Source organism: Bufo gargarizans, chromosome 3, assembly GCF_014858855.1.
Source record: "Bufo gargarizans isolate SCDJY-AF-19 chromosome 3, ASM1485885v1, whole genome shotgun sequence".
Taxonomy (NCBI): domain Eukaryota; kingdom Metazoa; phylum Chordata; class Amphibia; order Anura; family Bufonidae; genus Bufo; species Bufo gargarizans.
The window spans coordinates 234,889,206-234,916,866 of NC_058082.1; the positions used below are offsets into that span (position 1 = coordinate 234,889,206).

Consider the following 27,661-nt stretch of genomic DNA (forward strand, 5'->3'; position numbering starts at 1 on the left):
AATACAAACGGATCCGTTCAGAACGGATGCATACTGTTGTATTATCTGAACGGATCAGTCCATGACGGATCCGCACAAAACGCGAGGGTGAAAGTAGCCTTAACATGTACAGGGGCCTCCTGATATCTGCCTTTGCTCCCCTGGAAAATCGGTGCAACAGATTATTTCCCTGTAAAACTAGAATAAGACATAGCATATTTGTAAGGAATTTTCTTGGAAACGTAACTTAAAGGATTAATAGTCATAGTTGAAGACAATTACCTCCGGCAAAACAGATCTGAGAGAATGCCAACATAAATCAGGTTTTCCAGTTAAGAGGCTGATAAAGGGACATATCCAAACCAAACAAATCAAACGTATAAATCACTTGCACCCTTTCCAACACTTCTGGGCAAGCTTGGAGACCACACACTGCCCAAACTAAAAACAAAAGGATGTTATAAAAAGCCAACTTCCAGAGCAGTGAATAATGAGAAAGTCTGTTGGGATGCAGCAGAGTGAGAACCTACTGTATTTGTCAGCAACCACTCCACTTCCTCATGCTGGCAAGCAACTATCCTGTGAAAGTTTCTGTTCTTTACGAATACATTGCCTTGCGTCATTTCTGGTGATGCACATTAATAAAAACAAACTGAAGTGAGGCATTTCACTCCAGACACAGCCCTCACCCACTGTTATTTCTAGCACCTTACAAATAAGGACAATTACGAGGATGAGGGAGGCTACCTCCGTACAGTAGCTCAGCCAACACTAATGTTTGATTCACACTTTCTTTTCACTTCCTGACTACAAGTACCTAAAACTGTCCGCAGGAGGAAGTCACCATCTTAAGAGCGTCTGAGCACCAGACACCATCACTTATAAAATCATCACTATGAACAGACAGGTAAGTGCAAATGTTCAGTCTTTTTAAAGAAATGCAAGACATTAAGGCAGAGATACACTATTAGTAGGTGTGATACTGTCTTAAAGTCCAAAAAAAGGATAGAATGTAATGATTTTAACAGTTAGGTGATGCCTGTAAAACGCTGATTATGTTACATGTTACCATGCAAAGCCTACAACTTGTTGCACTTGCTTTAAAGTATTGCACTAAAGCAATGGATCCAAAATGTTCAGACATGAAGGCATACTTAAGAGTGTACACAAGTGTAATGATTTTCCTCCAGACACACTGCACTCACACGAACAATGTGCCGCCTGCTTGAAATACAAGTAAAGTGGAAGTTTGACTATTTAGATGCACATGGAGTTACAAAGATCTCAGAGCTAAAAACTGAATCGCACATTCCAGCGGGAGCCCCAGTTCACAGACCACCGCCAATGAGAACCTCCCTATAACGTCAGACATTTTGTAAAGTTCTGATTCTGATAGGTCACAGCCCCGTACGATGAACGACGATTGTTTAAACAGTAATGGACTGAAAATGCTACACCATGCTTATAGGGTACCTAAACTTTCATACAACTTGCTTTTAAACAATTAGAAATGCCCTAAAATTCTTTTTTGTAAAGCATTTTATTAATTAATTGATGTTACTGTCTTCATGGCATAACAGGCCCCCCAATGTTCGGACCCGTCTATATATCGCTTTTTCACAGTCGCACATACATAATCCAAAGACCATAGCCATATAGGTGGTGTATGGACTCCAAAGTTCTACAAAGGCAGGTGTCGCAGTGGACTTGGCACTGGTGGGAACACACATCACTGCTCCTGCCTGTGCCCGCTCTGCTCAAGGCTCTGCAAAGCACATCAGTGCAGGAGACCCTACATAGATGTGGGCTTCAAAGGAGTAACGATGTGTGCTCCTGCCAGTACTGAGCTCACTGGAATCCATACACCACATACATGTCTACAGTGCACCAATTATGTATGCGCAACAGTGATCAGCGCTATAGACAGGCTGGAACTTCGGGGCCCTGTTATGACATAAAAACAGTAAAACTAATTAATAAAATACATTACAAAAAATAAACTTAGGGCCGTTATAACAGTTTAAAAGCAATAAAATGTTTATTTTTAGTGACACTTTACATTTTGCTGGTACCATTACTCTCTGATGCCCCTTGGCGACTGGATACAAAATATCACTTTGGCAGAAAATTCTACTAAAATCCAAGTGCTCCTAAGCACTATTTAAAAGGTATAGGTATACCCATCTAAGACATGTATGGTATATACACAGGATATGCCATAAATGTCTAACAGATAATGGTCCTGCTGCAAACTCTCATCCCTTGGTATCAGAAACCTGGCCCTCTCCTAGATCTCATAGTACTTCACCCACAGAACCTTCTACATTTCCCATTCATACACCACCTCCTCATCACGCCCTCTCTCTGTTGGTGTCCTTCAAGGCTCTGTCCTGGGTCCCCTACTTCCAATAACACTACTATGCTGATGACACTCAAATCTACCTCCCTGGCCCAAATGTGGCTTCCCTTCTATCTAGAATCCCAGAGTGTCTATCAGCTATATCTTCATTCTTTTCCTCTTGAGTCTTAAAACTCGACATGGAGAAAACAGAATTCATCATATTTCCACCATGTCACTGAGCCTCCCTATCAGACCTATCCATTAAGTTAACAGCACCATGCTTTCTCCAGTCTCACAGGTCCACTGCCTGGGGTTAACATTTGATTCTGCAGTCCTTTAAACCATACATCCAAACTTTTACCTCCACCTTCCACTTTCAACTCAAGAACAACTAAAATGCTAGTGCACACCCTCCACGTTTCCCGCTTGGAGTACTGCAGTGACCTTCCATCTAGCACTCTTGCATCCTTCAACTCCACTGCCAGGGAATCACCCTCTCCTCTCATTTCTCTTTTCTGCCTATTCCTTCTGCCAAGCCCTTCACCGGGTCCCCATTGCCCAGCAAATTCAGTTCAAGACTAACAACTACATATAAGGCCGGTCACAATCCGTCCACTCCTTACATCTCTAACCTGCTTTTCAGATATATTACCCACATGTAATCTTCGATCCTCAAAAAAACTCATTCTTTGTTTTTCTTTTGTCTTTTCCTCACACAATTGTCTACAATATTTCTCACGTGGATCTTCCATACTCTACCAAAGCATGTTGCCACCATACAGCCAGATAGGCCTCACCTACTGCACCTTTCCCTTGTAGATTGTAAGGTCTCACGGGCAGGGTCCTCTCCCCCGCTGTCCCAGACTTAATAGTTTCAGGCTTAATGTATTTGTTTTTATATTACGTATGTGTAATCCCTCATAGCTGTACAACACCATGGAATTAATGGCACTTTCAAATAAATAATAGTAATATCATAGACAGTTCGTACAACTCTATGGGACAGTCGGAGACAGCCGAGTACAGTCTCTGGCAGTCTCATAATGTTGAATGGAGCAGTAGGAGACATGTGTGACCCCCAGCTTCATTAAAATCTTATCCCCTTTATAAATTCTATCAGAAAAGTATGTTTCCAAATCTACACCCCACCCCCAATAAAATTGAAGCATAGGGTGATCATCCGTTATCACAGCTGAGAACGGCATTTGCACATCTATGGTGATAAACTCTTATCCATGTTATACATGGTTGCACCAAGTCCAACCATGCATCAAGAGCAGCTACTTCTACTCTATGGTGGGGTGGCCAAGGAAGACAGACCAATTAGTAGTTACTAGTTAGTAGACTCTATTCACACTAGTGTCACTGCTGAGTTGGCTACATTTTCTGACTGACTTTGAGCAGCGGATTGCACCATTCTTGCCATCAAAATTAGAGCCAGATGGAAGCTGAGACACAACCCCAGACACAAGTGAGAACAGAGCCTTATTACTTTGAAATCATTTAAGATTTATTCTGTTTGATATGCCTTTCACATGTGAAGCTAGTGAGAAGTGACAATCCTGCTGGCTTTATTTTACCAGAGAAGAATGCACTGTGGGAGCTTAGTGCAATGCAATTTGGTTATGTCAATTGCTGTTTCCAGGGCAAAATAGCAGAAACTCCCAAGCAATTATGCAAATGACATGCAAAAAAAACTTTAATTCAGTGCATAAAAAGAAAATATCTTTCCTAGGCTGACATGGTGACTTTCGGTTGCAATTTCACTTCCAGTTTTTGTATGAAATGTTGCTGAAAGAAGAACTATGCTTAAAGGGGTTTTCCAGATTTCATTTTCTTTATTTTAATAGAAAATCATACAGTTTTCCAATATACATGTATTTAAAAGTCTACATACATACCTTTCTTATATCAGGCGGTTGACACCTATATGAGGAAGAATGGTATAGCCCAGTGATGGCGAACCTTTCACAGACCGATTGCCCAAACTGCAACCCAAAACCCACTTACTTAAATGCTAACACGGTAATTTACCCTGAATACTACAGTCCAATATAGTATATCTTCCATGTACTTTATCATTTAGCTATAATAGCCTGCCTACATTCAGTGCACTGCCTGTGCCGTACATAGTGCATCCTGCGCTGATGAATGGCAGGAAAAGTCTAAGGCATATTGGTACAGCATAGACTTATTCCAGGGTGCGGGTGCCCACAGAGAGGGATCTGAGTGCCGCCTCTGGTATAGCCCATGTATGTGTCCTGTGTAAAACATGGCATCAGTGATGTGACACTCATATCATATAACTTTACTGACGTTCAGTAAGCATCAGTGTTACATGATATAGAAGGCAGGGTCAGCACACAGGACATGTGATAAGTAAATAGGACTAGTGGTGGAATCGTGATTTTTATTGCCGTTACTACAGTAACTACATTTCTATGTATTTACATAGCTGCCCGTCTGCGGGTGACTTGTACAATTATGCTTGTTAAGGTCACGTGACTGACGCCATGTTTAGTCCTATCCAGCTCTCCTATGGATGCATTTTACAGGACTAAAGTGGGTCATACCATTTTTTCCTTTAGGGAGGCTACTGTATGGATAAAACAAAGGTCTGCAAGCAACATTTTAAATAGATGTGAGAAATGAACAATTCTCAAAACTTTTATTATCTGTGCATGTTTTATACCCGTCGTGTGATCCCATATATGTTCATGCCATTTTGTTATTGTACGTGCCGTTCCGTCTGGGCCTGCAGGTGGACTACACACTGCCCTTGGAGGAAATCAGTGTATCAAAATGATCAGCCGGATATAATATACATTAGTAAAACATGTCGGGTCCCGAATATCCATTAGTGTGGACGGGAAGCCATGTTTCATTTCATATCAGCCAGCTGAATAAGAGAGGTGGACCCTACGCAGGTAATGAGGGCCATCCCAGAAGGAGACTCCTCTCAGCTCCACCCTCTGCCCAATGGGAATAAAAATGAACTATTGGGAACATTTCTTTGAAACAATTTGGGGATCCAATCAACAATAGGTTGTGTTCCACTTTCCTCCTGTCCCTGGAAAAAACAGAATGGACTCTGACCACACAATTCGTTGAGTAAGAACCTTTCAGATTTTTATCCTTTTATTTTTATACAGTTTTGTGCACGTTTATGTATGTCTTATTTCTTTTAACTTTTTGTAACTAAGTACTGTACCTTTTTAGCACATTAAAGCACATTTAAAGGGGTTGGCCACCCCGAATATAAAAAATCCAAAGTTCCCCGACAATAGCCAAAACTATAAAGTATTAATATCTGAAGCTAAATGTACTGCTTATATATAATTTTTCTAACCTGTCCACCATGACACACTTCCCTGGAGGAGCTCCTCAGACAGGATGTGTGGGAGGAGCAGCGGTAAAGTGAAAGTAAAAATCCCACTGCAGCAAGCATCTTCAGAGGAGCAGTCACATGACATCCCCGCCCACCTGTGTTTCCATAGAGACAAGAGCCCCTCAGACATTATCAATAACTGCTATACAGACATAGTAATAGAAGGAATGCGCCAGTCTCAGCAGTAAGCTGTACAGACATCGTAATAGAAGGAACGCCAGTCCCAGCAATAAGTTGTACAGACATAGTAATAGAAGGAACACCCCAGTCCCAGCAGTAAGCTGTACAGACATAGTGATAGAAGGAACACGCCAGTCCCAGCAGTAAGCTGTACAGACATAGTAATAGAAGGAACTCCCCAGTACCAGCAGTAAGCTGTACAGACATAGTAATAGAAGGAACGCCCCAGTCCCAGCAGTAAGCTGTACAGACATAGTGATAGAAGGAACGCCCCAGTCCCAGCAGTAAGCTGTACAGACATAGTAATAGAAGGAACACCCCAGTCCCAGCAGTAAGCTGTACAGACATAGTGATAGAAGGAACACGCCAGTCCCAGCAGTAAGCTGTACAGACATAGTAATAGAAGGAACACCCCAGTCCCAGCAGTAAGCTGTACAGACATAGTAATAGAAGGAACGCCCCAGTCCCAGCAGTAAGCTGTACAGACATAGTGATAGAAGAATCATGCCAGTCCCAGCAGTAAGCTGTACAGACATAGTAATAGAAGGAACACCCCAGTCCCAGCAGTAAGCTGTACAGACATAGTAATAGAAGGAACGCCCCAGTCCCAGCAGTAAGCTGTACAGACATAGTGATAGAAGGAACGCCCCAGTCCCAGCAGTAAGCTGTACAGACATAGTAATAGAAGGAACACCCCAGTCCCAGCAGTAAGCTGTACTGACATAGTGATAGAAGGAAACGCCCAGTCCCAGCAGTAAGCTGTACAGACATAGTAATAGAAGGAACGCCCCAGTCCCAGCAGTAAGCTGTACAGACATAGTAATATAAGGAACGCCCCAGTCCCAGCAGTAAGCTGTACAGACAGAGTAATATAAGGAACGCCCCAGTCCCAGCAGTAAGCTGTACAGACATAGTAATAGAAGGAACACCCCAGTCCCAGCAGTAAGTTGTACAGACATAGTAATAGAAGGAACACGCCAGTCCCAGCATTAAGTTGTACAGACATAGTAATAGAAGGAACACCCCAGTCCCAGCAGTAAGTTGTACAGACATAGTAATAGAAGGAACACGCCAGTCCCAGCATTAAGTTGTACAGACATAGTAATAGAAGGAACACCCCAGTCCCAGCAGTAAAGAGAGTTTACTACCCGTCCCACACATATGTTTCTGGGAGGGGGGGTTAGGGGGGGGTAAGCCATGAACAAAATGAATAGATAGGAAGATTTATAATTTTTCTTGTTTCTGAAAAGTGGCGTTAAAAACTTACAAGCTACAGATGTAGCAGGGTTAGCACTTAAACTCTTAACTCAAATTTCTTAAATCATCGTGTTATCTTGAAACAAAAGCCAGTGAAAAGCAATCGAAGGTGTTTGCTTAGTTTAGATAATACATCTCAGAAATCATGAGTGTTAACTCTACTACATCGGTATGTGTTTGTGCCTTTAACCACTTTACAACCGCCCGTTGACTATAAGGCCCCCATACGGGCGTTGCGGGAAAATGTGCGGGTGCGTTGCGGGAACACCCGCGATTTTTCAGCGCGAGTGCAAAACATTGTAATGCGTTTTGCATTCGCGTGAGAAAAATCGCGCGTGTTTGGTACCCAAACCCGAACTTCTTCACAGAAGTTTAGGCTTGGGATCAGTGTTCTGTAGATTGTATTATTTTCCCTTATAACATGGTTATAAGGGAAAATAATAGCATTCTGAATACAGAATGCATAGTAAAATTGCGCTGGAGGGGTTAAAAATAATAATAATAATAATCTAACTCACCTTAATCCACTTGCTCGCGTAGCCGGCATCTCCTTCTGGCTCCTTTGCTGAACAGGACCTGGGGTGAGCATTAAATACATGAACAGGACCTGTGATGACGTCACTCCGGTCATCACATGATCTTTTACCATGGTGATGGATCATGTGATGACTGTGACGTCACCAAAGGTCCTTGTTACTGCACAAAGCTCAGATGAAGACAGGAGATGCCGGGCAGTGCATGCAAGTGGACTAAGGTGAGTTTTTTTTTTTTTTTAACCCTTCCAGCGCAATTTTACTATGCATTCTGTATTGAGAATGCTATTATTTCCCCTTATAACCATGTTATAATGGAAAATAATAATGATCGGGTCTCCATCCCGATCGTCTCCTAGCAACAGTGCGTGAAAATCGCACCGCATCCGCACTTGCTTGCAGATGCTTGCGATTTTCACGCAACCCCATTCACTTCTATGGGGCCTGCGTTGCGTGGATTATCGCACCGCAATGCACAAAGAGGAGCATGCTGCGATTTTCACGGAACGCATAAGTGATGCGTGAAAATCACTGCTCATGTGAACAGCCCCATAGAAATGAATGGGTCGGTATTCAGTGCGGGTGCAATGCGTTCAACTCACGCATCGCATCCGCGCGGAATACTCGCCCGTGTGAAAGGGGCCTAAACGTTCTATGGGCGGTCGTTTATCTCTGAATGGACGTTGTGGAACGTCCATTCAGAGATGGCAGCTGCACGCTAATGGTGCAGCTGTCGAGCTGGGGGCACTCTGTCAGTGACAGCAGGGCACCCCAGAGAGAAGGCAGGGACAAGTCCCAGGTGTCCCTGTCTTCTGGATCTCTGTATACACAGCGCTCAACACACAAGCGCTGTGTCTACAGATGTATATACAGATCAGGAAGCGCTATGCGCTTCATGTCCCGGGAGAGTACAGGAGCTGTCGAGTCTTCCACAGACCTCAATCAGCCCTGCACTGAGGCTGTACAGCGCTGTATTATGTATAAAAAAATAAAATAAAAAAATTAAGTGTTTTATAAAAAACAGTTTCACGTGTAAAAAATGTAATAATAAAATTCCCCAATTAAGTAATTAAAAAAAAGATAAAAATATAAAATAAAAATATAAAATAGACATATTTGGTATTGCCGCGTTCGTGACAGCCAGCTCTATAAATATATCACATAATCCACCCCAGATGATAAACACCATAAAAAATAAAAATAAAAACTGTCAAACAAAAAGCCATTTTTGTCACCTTACATCACAAAAAGTGCAACACCAAGTGATCAAAAGGATGTATGTCCCACAAAATGGTACCAATAAAACCGTCACCTCATCTCGCAGAAAATGAGCCCCTACATAAGAAAATCGCTAAAAAAATAAAAAAAACTATAGCTCTCAGAACATGGAGACATTAAAACATATTTTTTTTGTTTTAAAAATGCTATTATTGTGTTAAAGTGAAATAAATTTAAAAAGTATACATATCGATACCTGTATCGACGCATCCGAAACAACCAGCTCTATAAAAATATTACAAAAATAACAGGTGAACACTGTAAAAAAATAAAAATAAAAGCAGTGCCAAAAAAAAGCAATTTTTTGTCACCTTACATCACAAAAATTGCAACACCAAGCGATCAAAAAGGCGTATGCCCCCCAAAATAGTACCAAACGGTAACCTCATCCCGCAAAAAATGAGACCCTACCTAAGACAATCAGTCAAAAAATAAAAAAGCTATGGCTCTCAGACTATGGGGACACTAAAACATCATTTTTTTGTTTCAAAAATAAATAAATAAATAAAAACTGTGCTAAAACAACCAATTTTTTGGTCACTTTGCCCCATAAAGTGTAATAATAAATTATCAAAAAATCATATGTACCCAAAAATGGTACCAATAAAAACTTCAAAAAACTAGCCCCTGCACAAGATAATTGGCCCAAAAATTTGGTGTTAAGAAAATGTAGACACAAAAACATAATTTTTTTCCAAAAATGCTTTATTATGTAAAACTGAAACATAAAAAGAAAGTAGACATATTTGATATCATTGCATCCGTAACAACCTGCTCTTTAAAAAATAGCACATGATCTACCCTGTCAGATGAATGTTGTAAAAAATAAAAACGGTGCCAAAACAGCCATTTTTTGGTTACCTTGCGTCACAAAAAAAATGTAATATAGAGAAATTAAAAATCATATGTACCCCAACATAGTACCAATAAAAGTGGCACCTTATCCCCTAGTTTTCAAAATAGGGGCCACTTTTTGGGAGTTTCTACTGTAAGGGTGTATCAGGGGGGGCTTCAAATAGGACATGGCATCTAAAAACCAGTTCAGCAAAATCTGCCTTCCAAAAACTATATGGCGCTACTTTTCTTCGGCGCCAATTTCTGACCACATATGGGGTGTTTATGTAAACCGCAGAATCAAGGTAATAAATATTACATTTTGTTTGGCTGTTAACCCTCGATGTGTTAAAGAAAAAATGGATTAAAATGGAAATCTGCCCAAAAAGTGAAATTTTGAAATTTCATCTACATTTTCCTTTAATTCCTGTGGAATACCTAAAGGGTTAACAACATTTTTAAAAATAAGTTGTGAGTAACTTGAGGGGTGTAGTTACTCTCAGCTGACAGCCTAGAAATCATCTATGAAAATATGACTGCCCTTTACCTGTGGAAAAAGGGGTAACGAGTGTAGTCAGACATCTCTATATATCAGAGATCTCTACATACAATGTACAGGGGCTCACACATCTGTATCTACAGTGTACAGGGGGTCACGGATCTCTATATACAGTGGTGGGGGTCACGGATCTCTATATACAGTGTACAGGGGGTCACGGATCTCTATATACAGTGGTGGGGGTCACACATCTGTATATACAGTGTACAGGGGGTCACGGATCTCTATATACAGTGGTGGGGGTCACACATCTGTATATACAGTGTACAGGGGGTCACGAATCTCTATATACAGTGGTGGGGGTCACATATCAATAAATACAGTGTACAGGGGGTCACGAATCTCTATATACAGTGGTGGGGGTCACACATCAGTATATACAGTGTACAGGGGGTCCCAGATCTCTATATACAGTGGTGGGGGTCACACATCAGTATATACAGTGTACAGGGGGTCCCAGATCTCTATATACAGTGGTGGGGGTCACACATCTGTATATACAGTGTACAGGGGGTCACGAATCTCTGTATACAGTGGTGGGGGTCACACATCAGTATATACAGTGTACAGGGGGTCCCAGATCTCTATATACAGTGTTGGGGTCACATATCAGTAAATACAGTGTACAGGGGGTCCCCAGATCTCTATATACAGTGTTGGGGTCACATATCAGTAAATACAGTGTACAGGGGGTCCCCAGATCTCTATATACAGTGATGGGGGTCACACATCAGTATATACAGTGTACAGGGGGTCCCAGATCTCTATATACAGTGTTGGGGTCACATATCAGTAAATACAGTGTACAGGGGGTCCCCAGATCTCTATATACAGTGTTGGGGTCACATATCAGTAAATACAGTGTACAGGGGGTCCCCAGATCTCTATATACAGTGATGGGGGTCACACATCAGTATATACAGTGTACAGGGGGTCCCAGATCTCTATATACAGTGGTGGGGGTCACACATCTGTATATACAGTGTACAGGGGGTCATGGATCTCTATATACAGTAATGGGGGTCAAACATCAGTATATACAGTGTACAGGGGGTCCCAGATCTCTATATACAGTGATGGGGGTCACACATCAATATATACAGTGTACAGGGGGACCCAGATCTCTATATGCAATGATGGGGTCACACATCAATATATACAGTGTACAGGGGGTCCCAGATCTCTATATGCAATGATGGGGTCACACATCACTGTATACAGTGTACAGGGGGTCCCAGATCTCTATATACAGTGATGGGGGTCACACATCAGTTTATACAGTGTACAGGGGGTCACGAATCTCTATATACAGTGATGGGGGTCACACATCAGTATATACAGTGTAAAGGGGTCACATATCAATAAATACAGTGTACAGGGGGTCCCAGATCTCTATATACAGTGATGGGGGTCACACATCAGTTTATACAGTGTACAGAAGGTCACAGATCTCTATATACAATGGTGGGGGTCACACATCAGTATATACAATGTACAGGGGGTCACGGATCTCTATATGCAATGATGGGGGTCACACATCAGTATATACAGTGTACAGGGGGTCACAGATCTCTATATGCAGTGGAGGGGGTCACATATCGCCATATACAGACTGCAGGAAGGAGAGCGCACAATTATAGATGGTGAGACCAGTGATTGCTGCTGATATCACTGACCTCAGCCATACTGACAGCTCACAAGGGGTTAAAGGTTCTGAACTGTTGGTCTGGCTGTAATAAACATGTCTGTGATAAGACCACAGAGCAGAGGGGCCATAACCAGGACAGACACTGGGATTCCTAACTGTTTGTGGTCCATAGCGCTTACCTGGCTCTGCTACATCCTCACATGTTGGCCGGATCCTCTCAGTACAGGAGATACAGAGGGGGCAGAGCCTGCAGTCAGATCACCCATCACAGCTTCTCCTCAGTCTCCCTTCCTCCTGCAAAAGTTTCTTTATTTCAGCTTTTAATAAGTGTCCCTGCTAAGCCCCTCCAGCCCTGCACAGCCAGGAGTGCCAGTCACAGAAGGAAAGCATCTCTGATACAAGAAGGGGGCTTTAGGACCCAGACAGCAGCACACTCCTTCAGGCATGGACGGCGGGCTGATTAGGCGGGTGCAGGAGCTGCGCCCGCCAGATCAGCAGCATGGACCCAGTAGTCACTGACAGCTGGGCCCTTGCTGCATACACCGGCATCGGTGAAAAAACACCAATGGCAACGTATTAATACCTTGTATGCGGGGGTCAAATCTGACCGCGGCATGCCGAAGGTTTGCAGAGGGTATGCCTGCCCTCCGCATCTCCATCGGGTCTCCGCACTCCAGTGGCAGGGACCCGATGGCAGAGAATGCAAGCCCAATGCTTTCCATAGGCATCGGAGCTTGACTTCTACGGAAGCCTGTGAGATCCAACGCTTAGGCCGGGTCTCACAGGCAGGCTGTCAGCATAAAAGCTAACAGCCAATGCATTACAGTACAGGTTGTATTGTAATGCATTGCAGAGGGGATCAGACCCCAGAAGTTGAAGTCCCGTAGTGGGACAAAAAAAATATATTGTTTTACATAAAATTGTGAAAAATTGGATGTTGCCGCATTCGTAGTGACCGGCTCTATAAAAATATCACATGATCCACCCCCTCACCTGAACGCCGTAGAAAAAATAAAATAAAAACTGTGCTAAAGCAACAATTTTTATGTCACCTTACATCACAAAAGTGCAACACCAAGCGATCAAAAAGGCATATGTCCACCAAAATAGTACCAATCAACAGTCACCTCATCCTGCAAAAAATGAGCCCCTACAGAAACCAATTGGGCAAAAAGTAAAAAAATCTATGGCTCTCAGAATATGGAGACACTAAAACATTATTTTTTTTTGTTTCAAAAATGCTTTTATTGTGTTAAAAGTGAAAAGAAAAAAAAAAAAGTTTACATATTAGGTATCGCCGTGTCTGAAACAACCAGGTCTATTAAAATATCACATGACCTAACCCCTCAGGTGAACACTGTAAAAAATAATTAAAAAAATATGTGTTTTTTTTTGTCACCTTACATCACAAAAAGTGTAATACCAAGCGATCAAAAAGTCATACACACCCTAAAATAGTACCAATCAAACCATCACCTCATCCCGCAAAACATAAGCCCCTACACAAAACAATTGGGCAAAAATGAAAAAATATTGGCTCTCAGAATATGGAGACACTAAAACATGATTCTTTTTGTTTTCAAAAATACATTTATTGTGTAAAACCTAAATAAAACAAAGTAGACATATTAGGTATTGCCGCATCTGTAACAACCTGCTGTATAAAAATACCAGATGACCTAACCCCTCAGGGGAACACCGTAAAAAAAAGTACCAATTAAACCGTCATCTTATACAGAAAAAATGAGCCCCTACATAAGACAGTCGCCCAAAAAATAAAAATAAAACTGGCTTTCAGAATATGGAGACACTGAAAAAAAAAATATTTTTATTATTTTTATGTAAAACGAACAACCAACCAAAAAAAGTTGTCATATTTGGCATTGTTGCGTCCTATAAAAATAGCAAATGATCTAACCTGTCAGATGAACAGTGTAAAAAACAAATAAAACTGTGCCAAAACAGCAATTTTTTGTTACCTTGCCTCACAAAAAGTGTAATGCAACCAAAAATCATATGTACCCTAAAATAGTACCAACAAAACTGCCACCTTATCCCGTAGTTTCCAAAATTGGATAACTTTTTGGTAGTTTCTACTCTAGGGGTACATCAGGGGGTCTTCAAATGTGACATGGCAACTTAAAATTATCCCAGTGAAATCTGCCCTCTAAAAACCATATGGCGTTCCTTTCCTTCTGTGCCCTGCCGTGTGCCCGTACAGCAGTTTATAACTACATATGGGGTGTTTCTGTAAACTACAGAATCAGGGCAATAAATATTGAGTTTTGTTTGGCTGTTAACCCTTGGTTTGTTACTGTAAAAAAATGGATTAAAATGGAAAATCTGCCCAAAAAGTGAAATTCAGAAATTTCATCTACATTTTCCTTGAATTCTTGTGGAACACCTAAAGGGCTAACAACGTTTGTAAAATTAGTTTTGAATACCTTGAGGGGAGTAGTTTCTAAAATGGGGCTATTTATGGGTGGTTTCTATAATGTAAGCCCCACAAAGTGACCTTAGACCAGAAAAAATTGGGTTTTGGAAATTTTCTTAAAAATCTTAAGATTTAACTTCTAAGCCTTCTAACATCCCAAAAAAAGACAATGTAATTTACAAAATGATCCAAACATGAAGTAGACATATAGGAAATGTAAAGTAATAACTATTTTAGGAGGTATTTTTGGTTAATTTTTATTTTTTTTTATAAATAAAAATTAAATATTTTGACTCAAATTTACCACTGTCATGAAGTACAATATGTAACGAGAAAACAATTTCAGAATGGCTTGGATAAGTAAAAGTGTTTTAAAGTTATCACCACATAAAGTGACACATGTCAGATATGCAAAAAATGGCCTGGTCCTTAAAGTGAAAAATGGCAGGGTCCTGAAGGTGTTAATCAGTGTATTGATTTAAATGTCACAGATGGTGACAGCTATTTCCTGGCCTGTCGGGATGGGAGCAGAAAGTGGAGCGTAGTATGAACCTGGACATGGGTTTGGTGATTGGTGAGGGAAGTACACTATAAGCTCCTACTGCCACACTTTTTTTTAGATGGCTGGAAAACCACTTTAAAGAGGTCTTCCGTTTTAATGATTACATTTATTTATGTAAAGAATAGGATGTTAAACAATTTACGAATATACATCTGTCACGTACAGGAACCGCCTTATCACGTGACACGTGTGCGACTGCCAAGGGTCGATCTATTTTACGCACGCAATCTCTCTCTCCCCTACACACAGGCCTCAGATTGAGCCTCGATCACACCCTGACACAGCCTGTCATGAGCCTGCGTGAAATAGATCGACCCTTGGCAGTCGCACACGGGTCACGTGATAGGGCGGCTCCTGTACGTGACAGATGCATATTAGAAAATTGTTTAACATCCTATTCTTTACATAAATAAATGTAATCATTAAAACGGAAGACTCTTTAAACCTCGTTTTCCAGCCATCTAAATAAAAGTGTGGCAGTAGGAGCTTATAGTGTACTTCCCTCACCAATCACCACACCCATGTCCAGGTCCAGGTCCATACTACGCTCCACTTTCTGCTCCCATCCGGACAGGCCAGGAAATAGCTGTCACTGGCTGAGGGGCATGGACAGTCGTTTTTTGCTAAGTTGGGACGTCAACAAAAAGTAGACCGCAGTGGAGACGCAGGAACTTTCGGAACAGCAGTGGCAAGAGAGCAATGAGTATAAGCATCTTCATTTTTTTTATCCCATTTGAATTCGACTGCCACAGTTTTTTATATGGTTAGAGACCCCCTTTAATAATTATTTAAACAAGTTGTCCACCTTTAGGTGTCCTTTCAGCCAGATCCCCCACATCACCGGACTTGTGGAGAGGAGCATACTTACCTGCCTCCTGCTGCCGGATTCCAGTTCTTTCTGTCCCCTGCTGCCACTCTCTGGTCCCGCTCGTCAATATCCAGTTTGACGGGAGTCACACTGTAGCGATGATACACTGCCTGTCCCAAAAAAAAAAAGTCACCACCCAAAAAAATTTATTGGACCGCCTTTAGCTTCGATTACGGCACGCATTTTTTAGATAAGCTTCTGCAATGTCACAAGATTCATTTCCATCCAGTGTTGCATTAATTTTTCACCAAGATCTTGCATTGATGATGGTAGAGTCTGACTGGTGCGCAAAGCCTTCTTCAGCACATCCCAAAGATTCTCAATGGGGTTAAGGTCTGGACTCTGTGGTGGCCAATCCATGTGTGAAAATGATGTCTCGTGTTCCCTGAACCACTCTTTCACAATTTGAGCCCGATGAATCCTGGCATTGTCATCTTGGAATATGCCCGTGCCATCAGGGAAGAAAAAATCCATTGATAGAATAACGTGGTCATTCAGTATGTTCTGGTAGTCAGCTGACCTCATTCTTGGAGCACATACTGTTGCTGAACCTAGACCTGACCAACTGCAGCAACCCCAGATCATAGCACTGCCCCCACAGGCTTGTACAGTAGGCACTAGGCATGATGGGTGCATCACTGCATTTGCCCCTCTTCTTACCCTGATGCGCCCATCACTCTGGAACAGGGTAAATCTTGACTCATCAGACCACATGACCTTCTTCCATTGCTCTAGAGTCCAATCTTTATGCTCCCTAGCAAACTGAAGCCTTTTTTTCTGGTTTGCCTCACTGATTAATGGTTTTCTTACGGCTACACAGCTGTTCAGTCCCAATCTCTTGAGTTCACTTTGCATTGTGCGTGTGGAAATGCTCTTACTTTCACTATTAAACATAGCCCTGAGTTTTACTGTTGTTTTTCTTCGATTTCATTTCACCAAACGTTTAAGTGATCGCCAATCATGATCATTCAGGATTTTTTTCCCACCATATTTTTTCTAAGATATGTCCCCACTGTCCTTCCAGTTTTTAATAATCAGTTGGACAGTTCTTAAGCCAATTTTAGTAGTTTCTGCAATCTCCTTAGATGTTTTCTCTGCTTGATGCATGCCAATGATTTGACCCTTCTCAAACAGACTAACATTTTTTCCACGACCACGAGATGTGTCTTTCGAGAAATGAGAAGCAACTCATTGCACCAGTTGGGGTTAAATAACTTATTGCCAGCTGTAAGATAATCGCCCATGCAGTAATTATCCAATAGGAGGCTCATAACCATTTGCTTAGTTAAATCCAAGTGGCGACTTTTTTTTTGGGGACCGGCAGTGCAGATAGCTGGAACGTATAAATAAAAGATCGACTGGCTTGATCCCAAACTAAGGAGCATATAGGCGAGCCCTTTAAAACCCTAAGAGCTCTCCCTAACTGCTATGCCCATGCAAGGGTCTCAATGGTAGACGATTGCATGCCCACGTGCCTAAGACTGTGTGACACCCGAAAACCCTATAATAGTGAGGGGACACGACCACCGGCTCCCTGCACTTAATACGGATAGAGTTAAGATCACCTAGAATCAAGCCAGCAAGGAAACACAATAAAGGAAAATGCTTATCTGAGCAAACAGCAGAAGCAGCCTCCAGCAGTGAACACTTCATCCAGGAAGTAGTATGAACCGCAAAGTGAGGTAGTATGGGATGGAATATAAAGGAAGACGATTAGTCTAAATAAGTGACACCTGGCACAAAGAAAGGAGATGACAAAGTGAAACCAAAATAAAGAACGTCATACAAGAGGTAGAGAAGAACGTCTGCAAGAGCTTCTCACAGAACAGGCGGTGACACATGCCTCATGTATGTGATCATGGGAGACAAGTCACCACTGCGGCCAGTCAAGTACGCTTCCCTCCTCAGGTCCAGCGATGTGGGGCAGTGTGGCCAAAAGGAAGTGGACAACCTCTACTAATACTTTGCAGATAAGACAATTTACAGCAGAAAGTTAAATAAAAAATATAGTAAGGGTACTTTCACACTTGAGGCAGAGGATTTCGGCAACTGCCTGATGTCATCCGGAAAAAACGGATCTGGCATTTATTTTTTCCAATTTTTTGCGGTCTGAGCATGTGCAGACTGCAATGTAGGATCCGTTTTGCCGGAACACTCGGGGCCGGATCCGGCATTAATGCACTTCAATGGGAAAAAATGCCGGATACGGCATTCCGGCAAGTGTTCCGGAATTTTGGACGGAGATAAAAGCGTAGCATGCTGCGGTATTATCTCCTTCCTGAAAAGGCAAAAAGACTGAACTAAAGACATCCTGATGCATCCTGAACGGATTGCTCTCCGATCAGAATGCATTAGGATAAAACCGATCAGTTCTCTTCCGCTATAGAGCCCCTAGGACGGAACTCAATGCCGTAAAAGAATAACGCTGGTGTGAAAGTACCCTAAGAGAACTAAAAGTTAGCCACGCTGTGGGAGACTTACAGGAAAGCACTAAACACACTAACAATGTTAAGCGTTTATTTTTAGAAGATGAAATTAGTCACTAGAGCGTGTTTGAAGTAAAATTGTTTTACATGTGGCTGTGGTCCCAAATGCTGCAGAGTCTTCTTCAAGTAAGATTATTTGTTCATTAATTACCAGTACAGTTTAACTTGCAGAAACTGATTTACTTACACGACAGTAAGCATTGCCTGGCATGAAAAGGGAACTTTCCATCCTACAAAAGTCCCTTTAATAACACAGGATTTCTGTCCTTATTTGGACTGCTGCTGTGATAACATTAATTAAAATGTTTGGTAGCCAGAACATCTCTTTACATAGAAAAGTGATTCAAAAAAGTAGTAACAAGGAACAAAAACTTTGTAACTAGAACACTAGAAAAAAAAACACATTACATCTCAGCTTATCAGGCATCCTCCATGCCATCCCAGTAGAATTGGTCTCTCCATCTGCTCTTTGAAGGTTTTTATTTGTGTACAACCATATTTACCATGTTTGGGATGGAAAAAACTATTTAAAGGGTCTTTCGGCAATCTGAGGTTATAGAGGATAAGGATATCTATTAGATCAACAAGGGCCCTACCACTTGGACCACCACTGATTTCAAGAATGGTGATCTCATATCCCACAGTGGCCCCTGAAATGAATGGTGAAGAAGGGCAAGTTCTATCCATCTCTATGCAACTGCTGGAGATTTTGGGGTCCCTGCGGGGTACAGGGGCGCGGTCTGGTGAATGGTGGGGGACCCAGAGGTAGGATCCCTACCGATCTAATAGATATCTACTGAATAACTTCAAATTACTGCACCATCCTTTAAATAGTGTTTTCTCATCCCAAACATGGTAAATGTGGTTGTGCACAAAGAAAAACTTTCAAAGAGCAGATAAGCGGACCAATCCTATTGGGATGGCATGGAGGATGCCTGAAATGCTTCTTTGCCTGCCATCGCTTACTGTCATCCGAGATACCATGCTGACACCCACCGGCAATAACTCTGATCGGAGATGACTCAGATCCCAGTCAGTTAACTTCTCAGATGCCACAGTCAATAGTGAGGGGTTAGATAGAGGCAGGGGGCTTCCATTTGCCCTCTGAATGGAGCACCTGCATCAAAATCGCAGGTTGCAATCTGATACTATGGCGACCTGGGCCTTATAAAAAACACAAAAACATAAAATTCTAATATGGAGATGCAAATTTATTCAGTGGGACATAGTGAAAGCTATATAAATTTAGTATTGCCGTAATCATACTGACCTGCAGAAAGAGGTCACCGTGTCATTTTTAGCACACAGCGAACACTATAAAAACAAACTCCCCAAAAATGATGGTGGAATTGCTTTTGTAATTTTTTTTTTTCAAATTCACACCACAAAGAATTTTTTTCCTGTTTTCCAATATAAGATATGGTAAATTAAATGGTGCCATTAAAAATACTACTTTCCCTGCAAAAAAAAAACAAAAAAAAAATAACCACTATCATATGGTTATGTGAATGGAAAATGGAAAAAAAAAAATTTATTTCTTGGAAGTCAGGGAGGAAAAAACAAAAGTGCAAAAACAAAAATTGGCTGGTCCTTAAGGGGTTAATATGCTTTACTGTCAAGTAGTAAAAATTCTAGTGAACCTCTTCTTAGTTATACAAAAAGAAAAAGGTACAATGTCAACGTTAATACACATCTGTTGGCTAATACTTTCACACTTGCGGCAGAGGATTCCGGCAGGCAGTTCCGGCAATGCGGACACAAAATGATGGCATTTGTCAGACAGATCCGGATGCGGATGTCTGACAAATGTATTGAAATACCGGATCAGTCTCTCCGGTATCATCCGGAAAAACTGATCCGGTATGAATTTTTTTTGCATTTTTAAAAGGTCTGCGCATGCGCAGATGGGAAAGCCAGATCCGTTTTGCCGAAACACTTAATACACTTCAGTGTAAATTAATGCCAGATCCAGCATTCCGGCAAGTGATCAGTATATTTGGCCGGAGATAAAACTGCGGCATGCTGCGGTATTTTCTCCAGCCAAAAAACGTAAGAGGGACTGAACTGAAGACATCCTGATGCATCCTAAAGGGAATGCTCTCCATTCAGAATGCACAGGGATAAAACTGATCAGTTTGTTTCCGGTATAGAGCTCCTGTGACGGAACTAAATACCGGAATACAAAAACGCTAGTGTGAAAGTACCCTAAGGACTCCTGGGACAGCTAGATCAGTGAGGTACAAGCAAAAAAAAGATCTTATCGGGTATATCTTTTCTCACTGTAATTCTCATCCAGCTTTCCAAGACTACTGAAATGCATGCATACCTAGTTTTAGAGTGACATAATCATGGTTTTCAGATTGTCAGGCTGGGTTCACATTCGATTTTTGACATCCATTTAGCGTACACAAAAAAAACCGTTTACGTTAATGAATGCCTCAAACAGATGCCATACTATGGCATCTGTCACCGTGCAGTTCCTTAGTATAAAAAAACATATACGTTGTATACACTTTTCCATCCTGCTTTTCCATTTTTTACAACAGAACTGTATGGTGACGGATTCCACAGTATGGCATCTGTCTGAGGCATCCGTTAATGTGTATGTTAAACATGTGACAAAAACCCAGCCTTACATAACCATGTGCAATTTTGGAGTCCAGGAAAGCTGGCGACTCGGTATAAGCTGCAACGGTGAAATGCTTTTCACAAACAAATATAACTAATGAACGGCTGTACCTGGATCTACTGTATCGGCGGCAATTTGTAAAGTTAGGCAACTATTAATGTAACTTACATACAAGCCAAAAAGGTATGGAATTTAGAAAACAGAAACGTGACAGAAGCATTTTTTATGTTCTTGAGCCAATAAAAAAAGAGAATAAAGAAAGCCGCGTTCAACACCCAGAAAGTAAAACGATATATATATGCAATATATGGTTCATGTCTAATCTATTTTCATTGCATCAGTGCAACTGTGAGAATAAGGATCTTTCTCCTTCCTTTATATATAGTAACTACAGAAACGTCAACACATGGCATGTCCTGACAGCTACAACTGGAGAGCCACAGGTTGGAGATCACCACTTTACTGTGTAAAACTATTTATTTTTACTTTTATTATAGTAATTTTTTTTTATTATACTCTTTCTACACTGGCAAATCTCTAAAAAGTGGTCAAATGAAAAACGTTTAAAATTGGCATAGGGCTGGAACCTGTATAAGACAGGAAAAAAACTTTACTCTCCCTTTACATATACTGCTGACTCAATCCCTACTAGTCTCGTTATGATGATGACACGTTCACATTCATTTACGTGACCACTGAAACCAATTACCGTATTTTTCGCCCTATAAGACGTTATTTTTAACCAAAAGGTGTGCTTTTGGTGGGTTTGGAACTAATGGTGGTCTGTGGGTGGCACTATTACTGGGGATCTGTGAAGGACACTGTTATGGGGGGATCTGTGGATGACAGACACTGTTATGGGGGGATCTGTGGATGACAGACACTGTTATGGGGGGGATCTGTGGATGAAGGACACTGTTATGGGGGAGATCTGTGGATGACGGACACTGTTATGGGGGAGATCTGTGGATGACGGACACTGTTATGGGGGGATCTGTGGATGACGGACACTGTTATGGGGGGGATCTGTGGATGACAGACACTTATGGGGGGGATCTGTGGATGACGGACACTGTTATGGGGGGGATCTGTGGATGACGGACACTGTTATGGGGGGGATCTGTGGATGACGGACACTGTTATGGGGGATCTGTGGATGACGGACACTGTTATGGGGGGATCTGTGGATGACGGACACTGTTATGGGTGGGATCTGTGGATGACTGACACACTGTTACAGGGGGGGGATCTGTGGATGGCACTGTTACAGGGGGGATCTGTGGATGGCACTGTTACAGGGGGGATGTGTGGATGGCACTGTTACAGGGGGGATCTGTGGATGGCACTGTTACAGGGGGGATCTGTGGATGGCACTGTTACAGGGGGGGATCTGTGGATGGCACTGTTACAGGGGGGGATCTGTGGGTGGCACTGTTACAGGGGGGATCTGTGGATGGCACTGTTACAGGGGGGATCTGTGGATGGCACTGTTACAGGGGGGATCTGTGGATGGCACTGTTACAGGGGGGATCTGTGGATGGCACTGTTACAGGGGGGGGTCTGTGGGTGGCACTGTTACAGGGGGGATCTGTGGGTGGCACTGTTACAGGGGGGATCTGTGGGTGGCACTGTTACAGGGGGGATCTGTGGGTGGCACTGTTACAGGGGGGATCTGTGGGTGGCACTGTTACAGGGGGGATCTGTGGGTGGCACTGTTACAGGGGGGATCTGTGGGTGGCACTGTTACAGGGGGGATCTGTGGGTGGCACTGTTATATATGTGCCATCCACAGCCCCCCCCACCCCATAACAGTGGCATCCACAGACCCCCTCCCCCCCTCCTTAACTGTGCCATCCACGGCTCAGCTCGCCCGCCCCCCCAGTATACAATTATGAAATGTCTTATTCAATTAAAATGTATTAGATATGCCCCCTCACTCCTAAACTCCTAATAGTACCTTACATCCTATTCCTCACTGACGTCACTTGCCTGCGCCGCCTGCTTCATTCATAAAGTAGGCGGCGCAGGCACATGACATCAAGGAGTTACGCTGCCGCCCGCCCGGCCTGCATTACAGAACCTAGGAATAGGATGTAAGGTACTATTAGGAATTTAGGAGTGAGGGGGCATATCTAATATATTTTAATTGAATAAGACATTTAATATTAGTATACCGGAGCGGCGGGGCTATAGTACACTGACTGCACCACCCCGCCGCTATTCCCGGCCCCCAGCTCCTCCTCCCAGTCCGGCCCCCGCTCACTCTACATCGCATCCAGCGATGTTAAATTGTCAGCATTCGCCCCATAAGACGCAGGGGCATTTCCCCCCGATTTTTTGGGGGGGAAAGTGCGTCTTATGGGGCGAAAAATACGGTACTGTCTGACATGTGCCACCTAGCAGAAACAGCGAAGACCAAAGCAGTGGGCAGTAGAGTAGTGGCAAACTTAAAGGGGTTGTGCCACCATTAAATGCTACCTTATATATACAGTGGATATAAAAAGTCTACACACTCCTTTTAAAATGTCAGGTTTCTGTGATGTAAAAAAATGAGACAAAGATAAATCATTTCAAAACTTTTTCCACCTTTAATGTGACCTATAAACTGTACCACTCAATTGAAAAACAAACTGAAATCTTTTAGGTAGAGGGAAGAAAAAAAAAAATAAGAATAAAATAATATGGTTGCATATGTGTGCACACCCTTAAACTAATACTTTGTCGAAGCACCTTTTGATTTTATTACAGCACTCAGTCTTTTTGGGTATGAGTCTATCAGCATGGCACATTTTGACTTAGCAAGATTTTCCCAGTCTTCTTTGCAAAAACACTCCAAATCTGTCAGATTGCGAGGGCATCTCCTGTGCACAGCCCTCTTCAGATCACCCCACAGATTTTCAATCAGATTCAGGTCTGGGCTCTGGCTTGGCCATTCCAAAACTTTAATCTTCTTCTGGTGAAGCCATTCCTTTGTTGATTTGGATGTATTTTTTGGATCTTTGTTATGCTGCAAGATTAAGTTCCGCTTCGTGTTCAGCTTTCTAGCAGAAGCCTGAAGGTTTTGTGCCAATATTGACTGGTATTTGGAACAGTTTATAATTCCCTCTAGCTTAACTAAGGCCCCAGTTACAGCTGAAGAAAAACAGCCCCAAAGCAAGATGCGTCCACCACCATGCTTCACTGTGGGTATGGTGTTCTTTTGGTGATGTGCAGTGTTGTTTTTGTGCCAAACATATCTTTTGGAATTATGACCAAAAAGTTCAACCTTGGTTTCATCAGACCATAACACCTTTTCCCACATGCTTTTGGGAGACTTCAGATGTGTTTTTGCAAAATGTATTCTGGCTTGGATGTTTTTCTTCGTAAGGCTTTAGTCTTGCCACTCTACCCCATAGCCCAGACATATGAAGAATACGGGAGATTGTTGTCACATGTACCACACAGCCAGTACTTTCCAGATATTTCTGCAGCTCCTTTAATGTTGCTGTAGGCCTCTTGGTAGCCTCCCAGACCAGTTTTCTTCTCGTCTTTTCATCAATTTTGGAGGGATGTCCAGTTCTTGGTAATGTCACTGTTGTGCCATATTATCTCCACTTGATGACTGTCTTCACTATGTTCCATGGTATATCTAATGCCTTGGAAATTCTTTTGTACCCTTCTCCTGACTGATACCTTTTAACAATGAGATCCCTCTGATGCTTTGGAAGCTCTCTGTGGACCATGGCTTTTGCTGTGAGATGCGACTAAGAAAATTTCTGGAAAGACCAACTAGAGCAGCTGAACTTTATTTGAGGTTAATCAGAGGCACTTTAAATGACAGGTGTATGCTGGCTGCTATTTAACATGATTGTGAATGTGATTGCTTAATTCTGAACACAACTACATCCACAGTTATAGGAGGGTGTACGCACTTATGCAACCACATTATTTTAGTTTTCTTTTGCTTTCTTCCCGTCACCTAAAAGATTTCAGTTTGTTTTTCAACTGAGTGGTACAGTTTATAGGTCACATTAAAGGTGGAAAAAGTTCTGAAATGATTTATCTTTGTCTCATTTTTTTACAGCACAGAAACCTGACATTTTAACAGGGGTGTGTAGACTTTTTATATCCACTGTATAAATCAGCATAAAAATTTAATTACTTTTGTAAATTACTTTCTGTTACAAAATGCTGTGAGATATTCGTTTTACTTTATTATATTGGTGCCCCCTGGTGTTTAATCTGTGCAGTAAGGTGCATTTACTGAGGTGGTCGCACATGCTCAGTTTCATACTTCAACTCCCATTAGCCATATGTACTGTTAGAAGCTATGGCACTTACAGGGAAAGAGCTGCAGCAGAAATGCACACCCCCTGAGCTGTGATAAGTAGACAGATACAGAATAAAGGACAGGCCTCCTGAGAAAGGGCATGCCCCTGAGCTGCAAGCCTGAAGAGGATGTACCAGACCAAGTCATGTACAGGACTTGTTCTAGTTTTGTTACAAACAGGTGTTCATGTAACTGTATGATGTCTAATTTTCATTTTGTATATCAATCATGACATAAACCCCTTTAAAGGATAATTTTGTTTTCTTAAATTATTTTTACATGTTTCTCCTCAGTGTCAATTGTAAAACAAATCTTGAAAAACACTTTTAGAGGGGTTTCCTAGGACAGGACAGTGGGCTGTACACAATATATACAGTATGAATCAATGCAGAAAAATGTCTTTAAAAAGTTAAAATGGATAAGTATTAAAAAATACAGTGGTTAAAGAGAAATAAAGTAGATTACAGCATTGCAATTAACTAATTGAACCAGATTCACACATACTGTATGGTTATCCACAAAGACTCATGTTGGCATCAAGGCATGTGGTGTTCATTTTGTGATGTCGCTATGCTGGAAGAAATCAACCTTGCCCTGGGGTTGCCCTACGATGGCCTCTTCTACTGCTCTGAAAAAGGACAACCCAACTTCAGGGCTAGGTTGATTTCTTCCGGCATAACAAGAAAATGACCGCCATCATTTTTTAGATTTATTGGTTTTAACATGGGGATTCAAAATTATGTTCTATCACAATTAGGGTACAATGGAGCCATGAAAAGTCCAAGCGTTGACTATTTTTAATAGACTCTATATCATGTAAATATTTGCTTAAAGGGATTGTCCCACGAAATCTGAATACTTTTGTAATTGCATGTAATCATTTTTATTTATTTAATACAATATATCAGCATAGCGCCACCTGAAGTTTGCTTTTTTCTTATTTTGTCCGCTCACTGAGATAGTCACACATGCTCAGTTTCATCTTTCAACTGCCTCCAGAGCTGTGATAGGGAAAGCATGGACACGCCCCCTGAGCTGCAGCAGAAAAGACCCTCCCCTTGAGCTGTCAGCTTGATATAAATCTAGCAGAGCGAAGAACGGGGAGATCTCTGGATCTCTTTTTTTGTTAGAAAGAGATTGTCTTGAACTATATGATGTATGATTTTCATTTTTTACATTAGTCATGAGAGAACCCCTTTAAATTAATGTAACTGCGACTTGTAAATTATGATCAGGTGCACTTGCCACGAGTATTCATATAGTGTCTCTTTCTGTTCCTCTAGGGACCACGTTTTTTCTGTGAGAGATCATAATGGAGAATGGAAATCAAAGCCAAACCATCACGCCATACTTCTGGCAGTTTGACGAATATGGAATTGCTGCCCTTGTATATTACAGTATTGTTCTGCCTGTCGGACTGTTTGTCAATATCACAGCACTGTGGGTCTTTAGCTGCACAACTAAGAAAAGAACAACTGTAACCGTGTACATGATGAACGTGGCACTGCTCGATTTAATGTTTCTCTTGTTTGTCCCCTTCCGTATAGTATACTATGCCAAACAACTCTGGCCCTTCGGAGACCTATTCTGCCGGATCATGGGTGCTATCACCATTTTTTACCCAAGTGTGACTTTGTGGTTGCTTGCCTTTATTAGTGCGGATCGATACATGGCTATTGTGCAGCCCAAGCACATCAAGGAACTTAAGAATATTTCGAAAGCAATGGCAGCATGCTTTGGGATATGGATAATGACTGTTGTCACCACAACCCCTTTGCTTTTCATAAACAACGACCCCGATAAAGAATTTAATTTTACCACTTGTTTTAAACTGTTTGACATTGTCCACTTCACGCAAAACAGTATCCTGAACTTTGCCCGCCTGATATTCTTTTTCCTGATTCCTCTGCTGATTATGATAGGGTGTTATAGTATCATAATCTACAGTCTGATCAGTGGTAGAACATCTCGACTCAAGCCTAAAGCAAAGAAGAAGTCAATACGGATCATAGTGACTCTGATCGTGCAGGTTTTGGTGTGCTTTGTGCCATTTCATGTGTGCTTTCTACTAATAATGATTCAGGAACCACAAGAATACTACATTGCATGGGGAAAGGTGTCCACCTTCCTGATGAACATTAGTACATGTCTGGATGTTATCTTATACTACATTGTCTCCAAGCAGTTCCAGGCTAGAGTCATTAGCGTTATCTGGTACAGAAACTATCTACGCAGTGTGCGAAGGAAAAGTATGCGGTCAGGCAGTATTCGCTCCTTGAGCAATATTAACAGTGAGATGATATGATCAGTGGATTTATTTTTTACATGTATATGAAATAAATGAGTGTAGATTTTTATTCCTTTTAACCCAAGGAT

The 27,661-nt window shown here is 41.8% G+C and overlaps 2 protein-coding genes across 9 annotated transcripts in view; one reads left to right on the top strand and one right to left on the bottom strand.

Annotated features, from left to right (window-relative positions):
• The window catches only part of UBAC2 (UBA domain containing 2), a 187,535-nt gene that overhangs the window by 130,862 nt on the left and 29,012 nt on the right, over positions 1–27,661 (bottom strand). The window lies entirely within an intron of this gene.
• On the top strand, positions 116–27,657 carry GPR18 (G protein-coupled receptor 18). Of its 4 annotated transcripts, none has more exons than XM_044284623.1 (3): positions 116–886; positions 21,362–21,442; positions 26,569–27,657. In XM_044284623.1, exon 3 carries the CDS (start codon positions 26,598–26,600, stop codon positions 27,588–27,590), a length of 993 nt encoding a protein of 330 aa, XP_044140558.1. In that variant the 5' UTR covers positions 116–886; positions 21,362–21,442; positions 26,569–26,597; the 3' UTR covers positions 27,591–27,657. The 4 variants fall into 4 exon arrangements, with proteins under 4 accessions (XP_044140558.1, XP_044140559.1, XP_044140560.1 ...); XM_044284624.1 differs by having other exon boundaries at positions 21,362–21,419; XM_044284625.1 differs by lacking the exon at positions 21,362–21,442.